Source organism: Chelonia mydas, chromosome 7 (assembly GCF_015237465.2).
Source record: "Chelonia mydas isolate rCheMyd1 chromosome 7, rCheMyd1.pri.v2, whole genome shotgun sequence".
Classification (NCBI taxonomy): domain Eukaryota; kingdom Metazoa; phylum Chordata; order Testudines; family Cheloniidae; genus Chelonia; species Chelonia mydas.
This window is the reverse complement of record NC_057853.1, coordinates 113,144,701-113,159,899: the sequence shown is the minus strand read 5'-3', so window position 1 is coordinate 113,159,899 and position 15,199 is coordinate 113,144,701. Positions and strand designations below refer to the sequence as shown.

At 39.8% G+C, this 15,199-nt stretch overlaps 1 protein-coding gene across 9 annotated transcripts in view; it reads right to left on the bottom strand.

Annotated features, from left to right (window-relative positions):
• GPAM (glycerol-3-phosphate acyltransferase, mitochondrial) overlaps positions 1-15,199 on the bottom strand; it is a 64,085-nt gene that overhangs the window by 27,679 nt on the left and 21,207 nt on the right. For 8 of the 9 annotated variants that reach the window (XM_037903789.2, XM_043551263.1, XM_037903786.2 and 5 more), the window contains 6 exons: positions 14,659-14,787; positions 12,600-12,722; positions 8,491-8,564; positions 5,369-5,482; positions 3,870-4,013; positions 3,146-3,242 (listed from right to left, as the gene is read on the bottom strand). In XM_037903789.2, the coding sequence (XP_037759717.1) occupies positions 3,146-3,242; positions 3,870-4,013; positions 5,369-5,482; positions 8,491-8,564; positions 12,600-12,722; positions 14,659-14,784 (678 nt within the window). In that variant the 5' untranslated portion in view covers positions 14,785-14,787. Of the gene's footprint in view, positions 1-3,145; positions 3,243-3,869; positions 4,014-5,368; positions 5,483-8,490; positions 8,565-12,599; positions 12,723-14,084; positions 14,532-14,658; positions 14,788-15,199 lie in introns of those variants that run through there. The other variant, XM_037903793.2, reaches the window with a different exon arrangement.

Below are 15,199 nucleotides of genomic sequence, written 5' to 3'. Positions count from 1 at the left end.
TGGCCTTCAGAGACTAGTGATTTGAATTGTTGTCTCTTTGCCTCCAGAATGTCATCAATAAAATCGTTAAACTTAGTACAGTTCTTGCAGTCATACTTGGCCAATGGGGCTGAATAATTAAATACTCTGAATTGGAGTGTAGAGGAAGCATAGATGTTTTGTCCAAAGAGGTCTAGCCTCTTGCTGTCCTTGTCCGAAGGGGTAGATCTGAAATGGTGTTGCTTGCCCCTTTGGTTGGTCACCTCTACCACCAGCGAATTAGGAGCTGGATGTGTAAATAAAAATTCGGATCCCTTAGATGGGACATAGTATTTTCAATCAGCCCTTTTACAGGTAGGCACGACTGTGGCTGGTGTTTGCCAAACTGTTTTTGCCAGGTCCATGATATATCTTAGAGGAGGAGGAGGAAGTTTGTAAGATGTCGGTTAACTCATGCTGAGTTTCCAACACCTCCTCAAGGGCAATCTTAAGTTCATCAGCCTCTCTTTTAAACGAGTACTGAAACTGGGAAAAATCATCCGCTGTCATATGTGGTGGAAGCATTATAGCCTCATCAGGAGAGGAGGAGGAATTAGTGGGTGCCGAGGTGTCTGGTGAAGTATCTACTGCCTGCTCTGACACAGAGTCCTCCTGTATGTCCTTCTCTGCCCTGTGCGAAGGTGGAGGCGGGGATTTAGACGCTTCTCTATGAGGGCCAGGGTGTCTGCTGTGGCGTCTTCTATGTGACCCCCAAGGGCTCCAATAAGGCTAGTGGCCTGGATAGGGCATGGGAGGTCCCATCCATGGGTGTCCATACCAGGGTGGGATGGCACAGTCATAGGATGATTGAGATCTGGGTGGTGCAGCAGTCGTAGGTGTTCTGATGGGGGAACAGTGGTGAGGGGAGAATACCCCTTCAGCCTCGTCGTCCTTGTCACTGGAGAATTGCAACGGAGTTGAAGAGAGGTGCTGATGTAGAACTGATGGTCTCAGGGAAACGTTGGTACTACAGAGAGGATACTGTGGAGTGGATGATACAAACAAATCCCTATGATGCAGAAAAGGGCGTGGCACCGATGGTGTGGGTGTCATAAGTAGTGTTGTTATCTGCACTGTCAGTATGGAGGGCTGCGTGGGTGCCGGTTACACTGATATTGGCACCATGGTTCCGGAGGTCTTAGGTTGCAGCGCCAAGGCAGGAGCAGTCGCCGGTGCCGTCTCCATCGGAGGCGCCGGCAGTGCTGTGGTGGAGGCCAGCAACTTGGAGCCATTAGCCTAGTACCAGGGTGGACGGTGCCGGTGGCAGCCATCTTGCAGACGGTGCCAGAAGTGCCCGACGTATCGTACATGCTGAGGCGCGGCACCGTCTGCACCAATGAGAGCAATTTCGTTGGTGACCGTTTTTACTGGTCTACACTCTATGGGACAACGTAAAAGGTCTTTTTTTGCTGGTCCCCTCTATTTTGGAGATTAGGTAGTGAAGGAGCCGGTGACCCAGGGGGCTGTTGTCCTGAGTCGGAGGCTGGTCTCAGTTCCATGAGTATGAGTTTCAGCCTCATTTTCTTGTCTCTTAGTGCCCTAGCTTTCAGTTTGCCGCAATGGGCACACTTCTGGGGAACATGGGATTCACGCAGACAGCAGACACATTGTGAGTGTCCATCTGACACTGGCATCATCTCTCTACAGGAGGTGCACCATGTGAAACCCGGTGAGCCTGGAATAACAGGGGCTAGTATCTAACTATGGGTTGAAAGAAAAAAAAAAACTTGGCACTAAAATACGAATGGTATAAACTGGCTAACACTAAATAACTATTTACTAAACTAAAAACTAGGTATGAACGGCACTGCAGCGCTCCGTCTCAGCGCTCCTTCTCAACTTCTCGGGGACAGTTGAGAAGGAACTGAGGAGTCCAGATTGCGCACGCGACACTTGAACAGACAACGGCGCACGAGGCAGGCAACGTGCATGCACAACCCATATGGGCACTGCGGTAAAACTCTCCGAGCAAAGACGCACCTACATCTGGAGTGGAGCACTCACAGGGACACATCTCGAAGAAGAATTTTGTCTTCTAAATTTTCTTTACCGAGTAACACCTTACATTAGTAAAACTGACAGAATTTCAGTTTACTCTTCTCCACTTATTTGCTTTAGCAGAGAACAGACTAGGCAATTGCACTAGCAGTGTTTGTTCTGTAGGCACTGCAGGGAGCAGTAGAATGACATTAGCAGGTTTTTCAGACTTACAGTATCAATGCAAGATGACGACAATTATTGGAGATGTGCCAAAATTTTCCACTGTAAACAGGTTGTTGACTTGTTTTGTAAAAAAGTAACTTAACTTTATCAACAGCAATGTTCCCAGGCATTGTACTCCAAAATGCTAACACGGTAACTGATTACATAAGGAAAAAACCTGCCATTTTATTCTCACTGCATACTATCTATCTAAGCAATATTGCACAATGTCTCCAAATACTCCCGGTAAAGTTCCTTAGAAATCAATGGTGCCTCTCTCTCTCATTTCAGTGCAATTATTTATTCCTTGATAGTGTATGGGTCATACAGCACCTTTCTGTGGTAAATTCTGCATAAAAGGCGAAGAAAATTCAGGATATTGATATTGTGAAATGGGAGGGGTAAGGACTGGTAGAACTTGAAAGGATGCTTATAATAAATTTAAATAAATAAGCAAGCAGTAGGTGAGGCACTTTGCAGACAAGTATGAAGACCAGGTTACTCCTTGAAGTCTAAATATATGTATAAGTAGTTTTAAAAAGTTTAGTAATTTATTAGCCTGCAGCTGTATCAGCATAGGGGGCGGGGGGGGGGAACATTCTACAGTGGGTCACATTAGACATTACACTCAAAAATGATCCTGAAACTTGAGACAAAACAAGAACTTGGCTTGGTCTTTTAGGGTGCTGTGAACACACAGATGAAAGAGCACAGTAACATTACCTAGCATTATCTAATAAAGACGGGTCTGCTGAATGGTATGTTCACAGAACTGGATAGCACAGGATCTGAACTGGGGCCTGATTCTGATCTCATTTAGACTGGTATAACTTCACTGACTTCAATGGAGTCACTCCTGATTTACACCAGTGAAAGTAACATCAGAAGTTTCCCCATGTTTTAAGAGTTTATGTAATTTTCTTACCTTGGTGGCTGCTTTGACCATCTCCAATTGGCCTTTGTGGATCTGAATGTTCCAAAAGAAGCTGTTAAATAATTTCAGTAACACCCAACCAGTCAACCTAAGGGTGAAAAATGTTAAACCCAAGAGAATTTTAAGTTTAATTCAAAGCGGCCTTCCTGCTGTATTGCTTTTATAACCAATACGGTCACATAGAGATGTAGAGTTTGCAACACCAGCTGGTCAGTGGAGTTGTTGGGGGCATAATCAGGGAGAATTCCTTCCTAACATCTCTCGTGATCAGCTTGCACACTGAAGCATGAAATTTGATTCCTATCTTAAGAGTCACAACTAAAGAAAAATACTGTTAAATGGACTATTGATCATAAGTTACTGCAGCAAGATGCTTAAGCTGATTTAGGCAACAACAATAGAGGGTTCCCTGGGGCTGACAGCAAGGAGCTTAATTCAGGGGGGAAAAGTGTATTTATTTAAATTTTATCATACTATTTGTAAGTTGGAAAGCCCACAGATTCTTTGTGTTCCAATATGAGAGTATGATTACACTTCATTTTTTAAGGCTAAAACCTATAATCCTCATGTTTTGGGGTAGCATTAGGGTTAGCTTTAAAATAGGAATTTTTAGGCAGGAAGTGACTGTTGTGCTCATGTACAAGGGCAAAGACTGGGGATCCTTCCCCTGATGCTAGGCAAGCATAAAAATAGTTCACCAAACTATGGTTATTACCTGATCAAAGCAGGTGAGATGTTTGCTACCATTTCTTGGAGAATTCTTCTAGCTTTTTTCTTCACTTTGCTGATGGCCTTGAGGTCTGTCCAAGTACCTGCAGCACTTAATACAGAAGCCTCCTCTACAATGGCCTTCTGCACTCTGATTTTAAAAATAAAACACAAGACAGTTCTGTAACAAATGAGTTAAGCTATAGACGGTTTCTAGAAGGAATGAACTAGGGCAGTTCTATGGTATAATTATTGCAGTAAGTTGGAAGATGAAAGAAATGCACATCAACATGCTTTGCGTTTCATTTGCCATAAACTGAAATTCAATGGTCATCTAAGTTTCGATTAAATACTTGTAAAATGAAATGGACCAATCCACGGGTAAACTGGTATCAGCTGGTCAATGATTTGCAGAAACATATTGAAAATTATAAATACAGTACAGAGGCAAAAATATCATTCACTGGCTATCAAAGTTAGTCCTTGACAGAGTATGGCAAGTGCTGGCCTTTAATAAGTTTCTCCTTTCTAAGAACACATCTATAGAATATAAAATTTTAAAAGCAAGGGTCTGAGAGCTCTCAGATCAATGGCTGATGTTCAAAGCATTCCTTAAATTTGTGCAAGTATTCCCGGATATTATGAAAGTCGGCTCAGAAACTGAGTGAATTAGGAATCCAACTATAAGCACTAGCTCAAAAAGTTACTACAGAATGAGAGCATAGACTATAGATCCACCTCTTAGAAGGAGTAGGGCCTATGACAGTTGCCCCTGGCTAGGGCGCTCCCAGCAGCATGGGGGAGATCAGACCCATCTCCACTCTGGGAACCTTCTGCGGCTGCAGGAAGCTCCGTGGTTGCTGCCTTCAGAGTCCAGCTCTGAAGGCAGCACAGAAGTGAGGGTGGCAATCCCACGAGTCTTCTACAACAGGTTTGTGACCCCACACATACCTACACAATCCCCTTTTGGGTTGCACCCCCACCATTATAACACCGTGAAATTTCAGATTTAAACATCTGAAAATGTAAAATGACACTGACCATAATGGACCGTGAATTTGGTAGGGCCCTAGCTATATAGATCTACTATGAACTTGGTAACAAAAGCTGCAAAGGGCTCCATAGTAGTTTATTATACTTAGGACTTGTCCACATGGGACGTTAATGTGAACCTATAGCACACCTGCTTGCCATGCACTAATGTCCCATGTAAACAAGCCCTTAATATTAAGTTTATTGTATCTGTACCAGCAGTCTCTCCAAAGGTATGGAGGCTGATGTGTAAAAACCCCACCCGCCCATAACTATTCTATATAAAAGTTATGTGGCTTAAATTTGAGGGATGAGCTGTCATACAGACACTGTACTTTCTATTATTCTAAATATTCTAGCTTTCAGAATTTGCTGTGTTGTCATTCTGTAACAATCTTTGATTAAATGTAATATTATGCATGAAATTGGAAACAGACACAAAAAAACAATGTTGGCGTATTTAGCACATCTTACCTGCTGCAGTTCAAGACATTTTCTGTCACATTGTTGGCAAACATACTCTTATGCACATCTCGTTCTTGCACAAAAAGAACATAACAGAGCCGTCTTGCCAGCCACCCTCTGTACCTACATCATAAGAAAGATAATCATCAAAATATGTCCCAAAAACATTGTCAGCTTTTAAAAGAATAATTTTATTGTCAAACATTCACATACATCCAATAAAAGGTTACAAAAATAGGTAAAATTCTTTGAACAGCTACCTCATAGCTTCTGTATTTTCTAATATATCAGAAAATTAACAGTGTTACAGACAGAATAGATATATATCACAAGATACGTGGGAAGAAACCCAAACTGAAGCAACAAACTTATGGGAGGCTGGTGTCATAACATTTTCGCTCAATCATAAAAAAATTGCCACAAAAGAACATATCTGCGGTATTTTCCTTGGTTACATCTCAGAACTTACATACATTTCGGCTGTCTGCCAGGTCAGACTACACAATTCACCCAGTGCCAAGTTTTAAGCAAATCAGTGACCTTGCTGTGAGCAGCATAAATCCAGCTAACATTCGTCAGCTTTTTTATAAAAAGATCAAGGCTGACATTTTTCAAAGCTGCCTGAGTCAGGTGTCAATCCTCAACCTAAAGACAGGGGTTCCTGCCACCTCCTCCTATAATTATTAACAAGATATTTTGTTTTGTTTTAGTGCACATATACGCCTGTTTGCAAATTCCTAGAATTGTTACAATGTAAACAGTTATTTTGGAGATAAAAGCCTTGCTAAACTGTGGACAAGGAAGAAAAGAAAATAGGTTAAAGGTTTTTTTAATATTTTAAAGCACTTTTTCTCAGTTGTTTGGCAACCGCATTTTCATTGCTTTTCCTTTTTTAAAAAAAAATTCTTTGAGAGGTTTTTTTTAAAAAATTCGTATTAGGCTTGACAAAATGGTCAACCGACCACATATTTCACTATGGTCAAATATGGTCAAATATTCACCCAAGAATGCCCTGATCAGCAGCCTACATTTCTGATTGCATCATGGAGCCATTCTTTAATTTTTTAGAACTTCATTTCATTGAGTTATTTTCACTCCGAAAAATGTGAAACAAGTAACTTTTTTTTTTTTTTTAAATTAGGCATAGAGTGAGCGCGCGTGTATATATATATTATATATATAAATAAAATGCTATGCCTACTGTAGACCATAAAGTCTTACTCTTTTGTCTTACTGTTCTAATAAATTAGTACTTTAAAATATTTGACCGTATTTGACAATATTCGACCAGTCAATTGACCAATTATTTTTGGACCAGTCATATGCCCAATCCGAATTGATTTTAAGGGAAAAGTTGAGAAGGGACGTTTGTTGCTATCAAACAGCTTGGTTATTGTGAGTAAGTCATCAGATCAGCACAGAAATATCACAAAAGCCTGTCAAATATTAGCACATTCACTATGAGGCTTAGAAATAAATAATCATGCAAATCTCTACTCTCTAAATGGCTGTCAGACAGTAGAGAAAATTGCATACTGTATACATAGTGATAAACTGTATATTATGTAAATTAGATATCTGCAACCAATCAATCAGAGCACAAGGATTTACTGCGGGAAAAAACTGTAGTTAGGAATCAATAACTGTCTAGCACCCTTCGAATCAGACTGGCTGAGAATTCCATTTCAGTACAACACTAAATTCAAGGGAAATGCTACACTGTCAGAAGGAAGAGGGGCTGAAACAAAATGATAAATAAATAAGTTGTTACTGGATGGTATTCATTCAAGAGTTCCAAAGGAACTTAAAGTGGTAGGCTAAACTACAAACAAAATATGCATTCATTAAAATCTGTGAATATAGTCACTGTTCACTAGCAGTTAGAAAAATCACTTTTTTGATTTTGAAAATGACCAAATGTGGTATGAAAATTACTGAGAGATTAAATATGGAACTTCAAAAAATCATTTACACGTTCACTACAACTGCACTGTGAGTTAAGCACATTTTGTGGTTTAAGGAAAAATGGTTCGATGAATCAACTGGTTTTACATTCCTATTTTACAGAACCGTGAGCTATCAAGACCGTTCAAGGATTTGACCTATTTTTTTTATTTTATTTTTTATTTTATTTTAAACAGCATTTCAAAAGGTTTTCAGTATTCTAGACCACTGATGACACACACAAAAAATAATCAATTAAATCAATAGACAGTAATCTCCAGTATTAACCTCCAGGCCTTCCCTCTCTCTCTCAAGTACAACAGAACACTGTCTTTCTTTCACTCAGACATTTTGGCTCGTTTCCTCCAGTCTATTAGGCTGTCTCTGTTTGTTCTGAATCTACAATGAATACTACAGAAATCTTATGTTAATTATGATATCGGGAGAATCAACTTTGCAGGCAGGCAGAACACAGAAACATTTTCATTTACTTCAAAATGAAAGTATCATTACCCCAGGACAAAACTATAAAAACAGAACAAAAATGCATTATCCAGTTAAATACCTTAAACACACATATCAAAGAGCTGTACTTTGCTATCATGGAAGGACAGGCTCAACCTATAACTGCTATTATCCTATGTATACCAACAGTGGCCAAAGTGTAGGCTCTGGGCCAAACTGTTTGACAAATTCAACAATGCAGCCTTCACTCACACAGTCAATCCAAGGATGCAGAGGCCACTTTCATCTTTAATCTATTGCTGCTTTCATCTTTAATACAGGGATATATGCTTACCCATTCAAATCAATATCTGTGGGACATGCACATTGTGACTCACACCCCAATGCATTAAAGTCAATGGGGATTGAAATCTGCTTTACTTTATGCAGACTAGGTGCCATCTTCACACTCCTTATATGCAGTCAATGTAACTAGACAACCTTGGGACTGCTCTGAAGTATACAAGCAGTTTGCACACATTGTCTGTAGTTAGCAGCGTGCCAAGACAGACTATAGGTTTTATTGCTGCTATAAATTCAGCACAGATTCAAGTGTACCAAGAAAGCATTCTAGCCCTCATGAGGTTGTTAAATCTTTCTTGGTGGTTTCTCTGCCAGGAGATCCAGTAACTTAGAAAAACAAAGAAAATGTCATTAATTATGCTGGAAATAGTTTAACTTACCTTGTGTGCGTTTCATTGATATAGATGACATTGCGTAGGCCCAAAGAAGGGATACTAGCATTGAAAAGTTTATCCTACCAAAACAAAATGAGAGAAAAGAAATAATTGGAAGACTTTTTCCTTATAAAATAATGGTCGTTTCTTCACATTAACAATAACGTAAATTCTTTTTCCTCTTCAAATATGAAGATAAAGAAACAGAGGCAGAAGTGTTATGTGACTTGTTGATGAGTACAAAATAAACCAGTACCAGAGCTGGGATTTAAACTCAGGAGGCCCTATCTCCCAGACCTTTACTCAGGACACATTTAGCGCCCGTTCAGTTCATCCATGATACTTTACTGCACCTAGAAAACTCAACAGTGCCTCCCACTTGGAAGTGGATGAAGATCAGGATATGTAATGAGCAGAGGTATAAGTAAATGCACATTCCTATACAGAAGGGAAGTAACCCTCACTTTTTAGCATGGGTAACACTGCCAGCCAGTGAAAACCACAGAAAAACAAAATAAAGGTTAGTTTAATCCAAACTTGTCTAACCAGTCTAATCACTTAAATGGGAAAGCAATGGGTGTTATAGAATACCAGAAGATAGATGCAGGTCATGAGCTGTTCAAAAACAGTCACAGTTTAGGCCCAGGGTCCATCTACAAAGCCAGAATATTGTATTATGAGCAAACTACATAAACCAGCACTTGTGCAAAGACAAATAATGAAGTGATGCTTCAGACTGGAACTTGAGGTCAGATTCACACCTGGTGTAAGCAGGAGATACACCATATAAACCTTACCCCAGCCAAACCATCTGGCTCAAGCACAGCATCTGCATGAGAAGGTTTATAGTTAGTACTGTAGCCCATTTTGACAGCCACGAACTGAAGGTGATCCTCTCTCAAATCTAGATATTTGCTGTAACAAGTATAAAACCTGCATTCCTGTGATTTGCTATGTAAAAATAAATACGTGTATATGAATCATTCAGGTCCTGGGAAACGAGAACTCATTCAAGAAGAGACTCACAGCCCACTCAAGTCACTTATCACCTCCCATCCTAAACAGAAGATGCCAATAAAGCAAATCATCACACAGATAACAAGTTGCCTTTTGTTGTTGTTGTATTGCCAACCCAGACAAACAATTTATGACTTCAGAGAAAGATTCATGAATGTAGCTGACACAGGGATGGGAAAGAACTCAATGAGGAACACCACCAGGGAAGGGAGTGTTATTGTATTTGGGTGGCAGTGTTGCTTTTTGGATAGAGCACTGGCCTGGGACTCAGGATACCTGGGTTCTCTTTCTAGCTGTGCCAATGGCCTGTTGGAGAAGTCATTTCACCTCTCTATGCCACGTCATTTCACCTCTCTATGCTCATCTATAAAATGGGGATAATGATACTGACCTCCTTTGTAAAGCACTAAGAGCTACTGATGAAAATGCTATAAAAGATAATATAAAAATATTTATTTAGTTTCTTTCTAGAACATTAAGCAACAAGTGTATTGTACAATTATGCTCTGAGGTTAACAAAAGGGTGTCTGATACCACAGCCACCTTTCAATGCATTGCTACAATACAATTTGCAAAGGACATAAAACACTCTGCTGCAGGTATTCCCCTCAAATCATATGTAGCATGAAAAGCCAACCTCAAAAAAAATCACTGGATTAGTTTCAGAGTAACAGCCGTGTTAGTCTGTATTCGTAAAAGGAAAAGGAGTACTTGTGGCACCTTAGAGACTAACCAGTTTATTTGAGCATGAGCTTTCGTGAGCTACAGCTCACTTCATCGGATGCATAGCATATCGTGGAAACTGCAGAAGACATTATATACACACAGAGACCATGAAACAAAACTTCCTCCCACCCCACTCTCCTGCTGGTAACAGCTTATCTAAAGTGATCATCAAGTAGAGCCATTTCCAGCACAAATCCAGGTTTTCTCACCCTTCCCCCCCGCCCCCCCACACACATACAAACTCACTCTCCTGCTGGTAATAGCCCATCCCTCTTTGAAACCTCTCTTTATAATGCGCATGATAATCAAGGTGGGTCATTTCCAGCACTAATCCAGGTTTTCTCACCCCCCGCCCCACCCTCCTCCAAAAACCACACACACAGCAGGAGAGTGAGTTTGTGTGTGTGGTTTTTGGAGGAGGGTGGGGGGGGGGGGTGAGAAAACCTGGATTAGTGCTGGAAATGACCCACCTTGATTATCATGCGCATTATAAAGAGAGGTTTCAAAGAGGGATGGGCTATTACCAGCAGGAGAGTGAGTTTGTATGTGTGTGTGGGGGGGGGGGGGGGGAGGGTGAGAAAACCTGGATTTGTGCTGGAAATGGCCCTACTTGATGATCACTTTAGATAAGCTGTTACCAGCAGGAGAGTGGGGTGGGAGGAAGTTTTGTTTCATGGTCTCTGTGTGTATATAATGTCTTCTGCAGTTTCCACGATATGCTATGCATCCGATGAAGTGAGCTGTAGCTCACGAAAGCTCATGCTCAAATAAACTGGTTAGTCTCTAAGGTGCCACAAGTACTCCTTTTCTTTTTTCACTGGATTAGTGTCAACAGATCTAGTATTTTCCCCTTCCTTTTCAAATTTAACTTTAAACTGAGATTCTCATCAGAAAAGGGACTATAAAAACAGCACTGAGGTGTTCCATATGTATTCCATCACATTAGGTATGACTAAGGAGATCATGGCTATGTAACCCCCCCGGCAGCGTCCTTGAATTTTGCCCTCATTTACACCTAAGCAAGCGCAGTGGTTTTAGTGGGGCAGCACAGATATAGTTAAGGGCATAATTCAGAGAAAATGGGATTAAGTGGCCCTACAAATGGACCATCAACAACAAGTTTGATGCTTGAGCCAGAAAAGAAATCAGTTCACTCTCAGAACTAAACTGGCTTCACAGACTAAACACAATCCAAAAATATTTTTGATATGGCAAGTTACAAAAGCATTGCAAAAGCATATGAGGCACAAAACCCTTAAGCGTACATAAGAGGTGGAATCAATTTATCTAGCTCCTTATATTGTTCCCCATATCCTACCAAGGATAGTTCTTTACAATGCATTTGAGGTTTTATCCCCTGTACCCATTTGTCGTTATTGACCATTCCTACTCTGGTGGCAGGAGTTAACAGAAGCAAAAAAGTGTTCTTTTGTCACTGAACTCAACAAATACTTACTATAGCCAAACACAAGTTACTGGCCTCACTACAGGGGTAACTGGGTAAAATTTAAGGACCTGTAACACAGAGGAGGTCAGAGTAGAATCAGATAATCTAATGGTCCCTTCTGGCCTTAAACTCTGTGAATGTATGAAATATAATTGAATAAAAGAGAGAGTACGTATCTGACAAGTAAAAATGTGCCATTTCACACAATCACACCTTCAAAGGAAGCTCATTCACTATAGTTTAAAAGTTTGGCAAAACACTTTTTAAAGTCATCTTGCAGATCATCGGTTACTTGAGCATCTTGATACTGCTCTCAATGGACAAAACATCACAAAAACTACTACAACTGGCACTTGTTGTTGCCAGGCTCAGCAGACAAGCCAAGAATTGTCTGGGTCTGAAAACTCAATTGTCTTCTCAAACCTACTTGTGGTTCCTTCAAGCCAGTGGCGAAACATATTGGAGAATACAAGAAGCTTTCAAGACCAATGGTCAGACTGTAATTATTCTATGGATTCAGAGTGGACGTTAAGATTTCATTTTTGGAGATTAACACCTTTCATGAGCATTAAATTTACATCAGTAACATGTATTTTAAATAATCTTGCACAGCAAATGAGTTTTTCACAAAATTCAAATAATAGTTCTCAAATAGAATTTAGTGCAGGGAATTCTGCACTGGAAGACAGACAGACAAGACATCACAAAAGGTCTTTTCCCATCTCCAAATTTTATGACAACGTTTTAGGAAACGTAATCTTAACTACCAAGCAAACAAAAGAGAAGTAACAATCAACCTCCCTGTATAGATTAACAACACTGTGATTTTAATTCTGAAAGTGAGGAAACAACTGAAACTCCAATACACTGTAATCACATTTCAACTTCTTATTGTCAAACATAATCCAGTTCATAATCTTCTTACCCGGCTTTGAGGAGTACACATGTAGCAACAGCGTCCCACAAATGGCCTTTTTCTGCTCAGTAGTGTCTCTTTCCATTTTAAAGTCGCAGATCGGAAGACAGTAGGCCTCGAATTGCACTCTCCCTAGCACAAAAATGACACAATTATCCACTACTGAGAATTTAAAGATTTTAGGGATACTACCAGGCCCAACTTATTTTTTTAAATCTAAGGCCAATAGAAATGTTTCCGTAATTTTTTTTTCTAAAATTCCAACTGATACCAAAAAAACCCCTACATTCTGCTGCACTATTTACATCCTTAACACTGCATTATTGTACTGATGCCTGCAAAGCTGAAAATGAAATTGACATAAGCTAACTAGAAACAGATGAGAAATTAACCAGTATATTTTCATTTTCAGAAATGAGAGAAGTGTAAAAAGTTAACAAAGTATAGTGAACAGTAAATCAGATTTCATTTTAATAATTTAGAGTCGTTCATAATGTAAGCAAGGAAATCTGAATTTTAATTCATTGCCGGACAATGTCCTTTTAAAATTGTAAGATGACTGAACATATAAGAACTTCACCAATTCTACAGTCCTTATAGGTTATGTTTCAACAGCCATATGAAAAGTAATAGGCAAAAATAACTACTGTACGAAAGCCTAATTCCTCAGGCTGATTTTTAAAGATTCCCAAGTACAGGGAGTCAGTAACAAGAAAGCTGGAGTTTTCTTTTATTTGATTAATTAGAAAAACAATACCATGCCATTCTTAACTACAGTAGCATGCATAATTAAACATGCATAATTCCCACTGAAATCAATGGGAATATTACTTGCCTGTGGATGCTGGCTCAGGACCATTGTACTCAATGGAATTACAAAATCATCTGTTATAATATTGATATAAAGAGCAACCATATAACCCAAAAGAGAGAAAACAAAATTAAGCCCAAATATGTTAAAAATGACACATAAAAGGGAAGCAAAGCAGATTGCAGCCAGTACCTTCAATGCGGCATACCTGTTAGAAATCCTAAATGTGGGTTATCATATACTCAACTAGAAAACCACATCATTCAGAAACAACCAGAAAGTCAAAAGCAAGGCAGAAGTTCATATTAAAAATTGAAATGTTCAACAGGTAATAGCCTGAATTGGCTAATGTTCCTACCCTAAAGAGTTTTTTTCAGAAACGAAATAAGCACCAAAATGCTGTCCCTTCACCAACCCCATCTATTACCAATACCACCACCAAACGGTCACCATCCAAGCTCAAAACCTTGATGTCAAAACCCTCACATTTAGGCCCTGGCTAAAACCTGCTACTACTTTCACTACAAAATCTCTTCCTTCTCATCTTGTGCGTGCCATTATCCCCACTCTCATAATCTTGTCTCATTTACTGCAGCCTGCTCCCCCCTATCTCCTCCGCCTCTAGTTGGATCCAAACTAAACACACAGCTGCCAAAATCAACATCCTTTCTCTCAACTCTGACCATGTTTCCAACTCTTCTTTCGTATCAAGTTCCAAGTTCAAACTTCTCATCTTTAGAGCACTGCACAATTCCACCCTGCCTGCATTGCTACATCATCTCCTCCTACACCCATGCTGCTCCTTATGCTCCTCCCAACCTACTCTGTTCACTGCCCACTTTGTATATTCCAAATCCTGAATCCTTTTCCACAACAGCCTGCACAACTGCAAAAGCCTCCCCATTAATGCCCACCAAGCTCCCTCCAGCACTTCTAAGAAACCATTTCAAGAGCTATATAAAACTACTAATAAATATACCATGAGGCTCTAAGGACGTTAACACCATTTCTTTCTATGCCTGACAAAATGAAGGCATTCTACTGCCTAGCAATACCGGTCTCTGCAACAGCATTATACTCTTGGTTCATCACCAATTTCTAAGCCAAGTACTGGAAGAAATTGTGTAATATACATAGGAGATAACATTCTTATCCTCACTCCTCATGAAAAGAAAAGAAAAGAGAAGAAAATTCTATCTTATACTTTAAGGAAAAATAAAGCGAATCTTGAGGACTTACATCCATATTTTTACTTACCCATTCTTCACTGGAGTGCTTACATCTAGTGACAGCATATTCTGCTGAAGAGGCCAAATAGGAAACATCTATTGTTCCAAGGGACAAAGCAGCCTCATCCATGACACAGGACAAATTTAAGACCATAGGCTAAAAGGCAAAATGCGTATTTTTGTGAAGGGTCATTTACAATTCTAAATAATTCATCATAAATTGGTTTCCTGTATCAATGCATATCCTGCAAAGTTCCAGATTGACTCTCTCAGGTTTTGGTACAAGCAGCTGTACCAACACAGTAAATGGACAAAATAGCATACTCAGTATGTCTTGATGAAGAGACCTATTAACACCTTGCCCACATTGCCTTGTACTGACCCAAAGGATACCTTTGCTCAAGAAGTTACTCACACTCCTCTTATACTATACAACATTCCTCTTCTATAAATTGTCTCCTGGGAACATCTTTCTTCTATAAAGTCTTTCAGAAATGTTTTCTCCTTGCACCCTCACCAGCCAGTGTATTGCATGTGTCTCAGCTAGACTAAGTGTTGAAACTAGACTT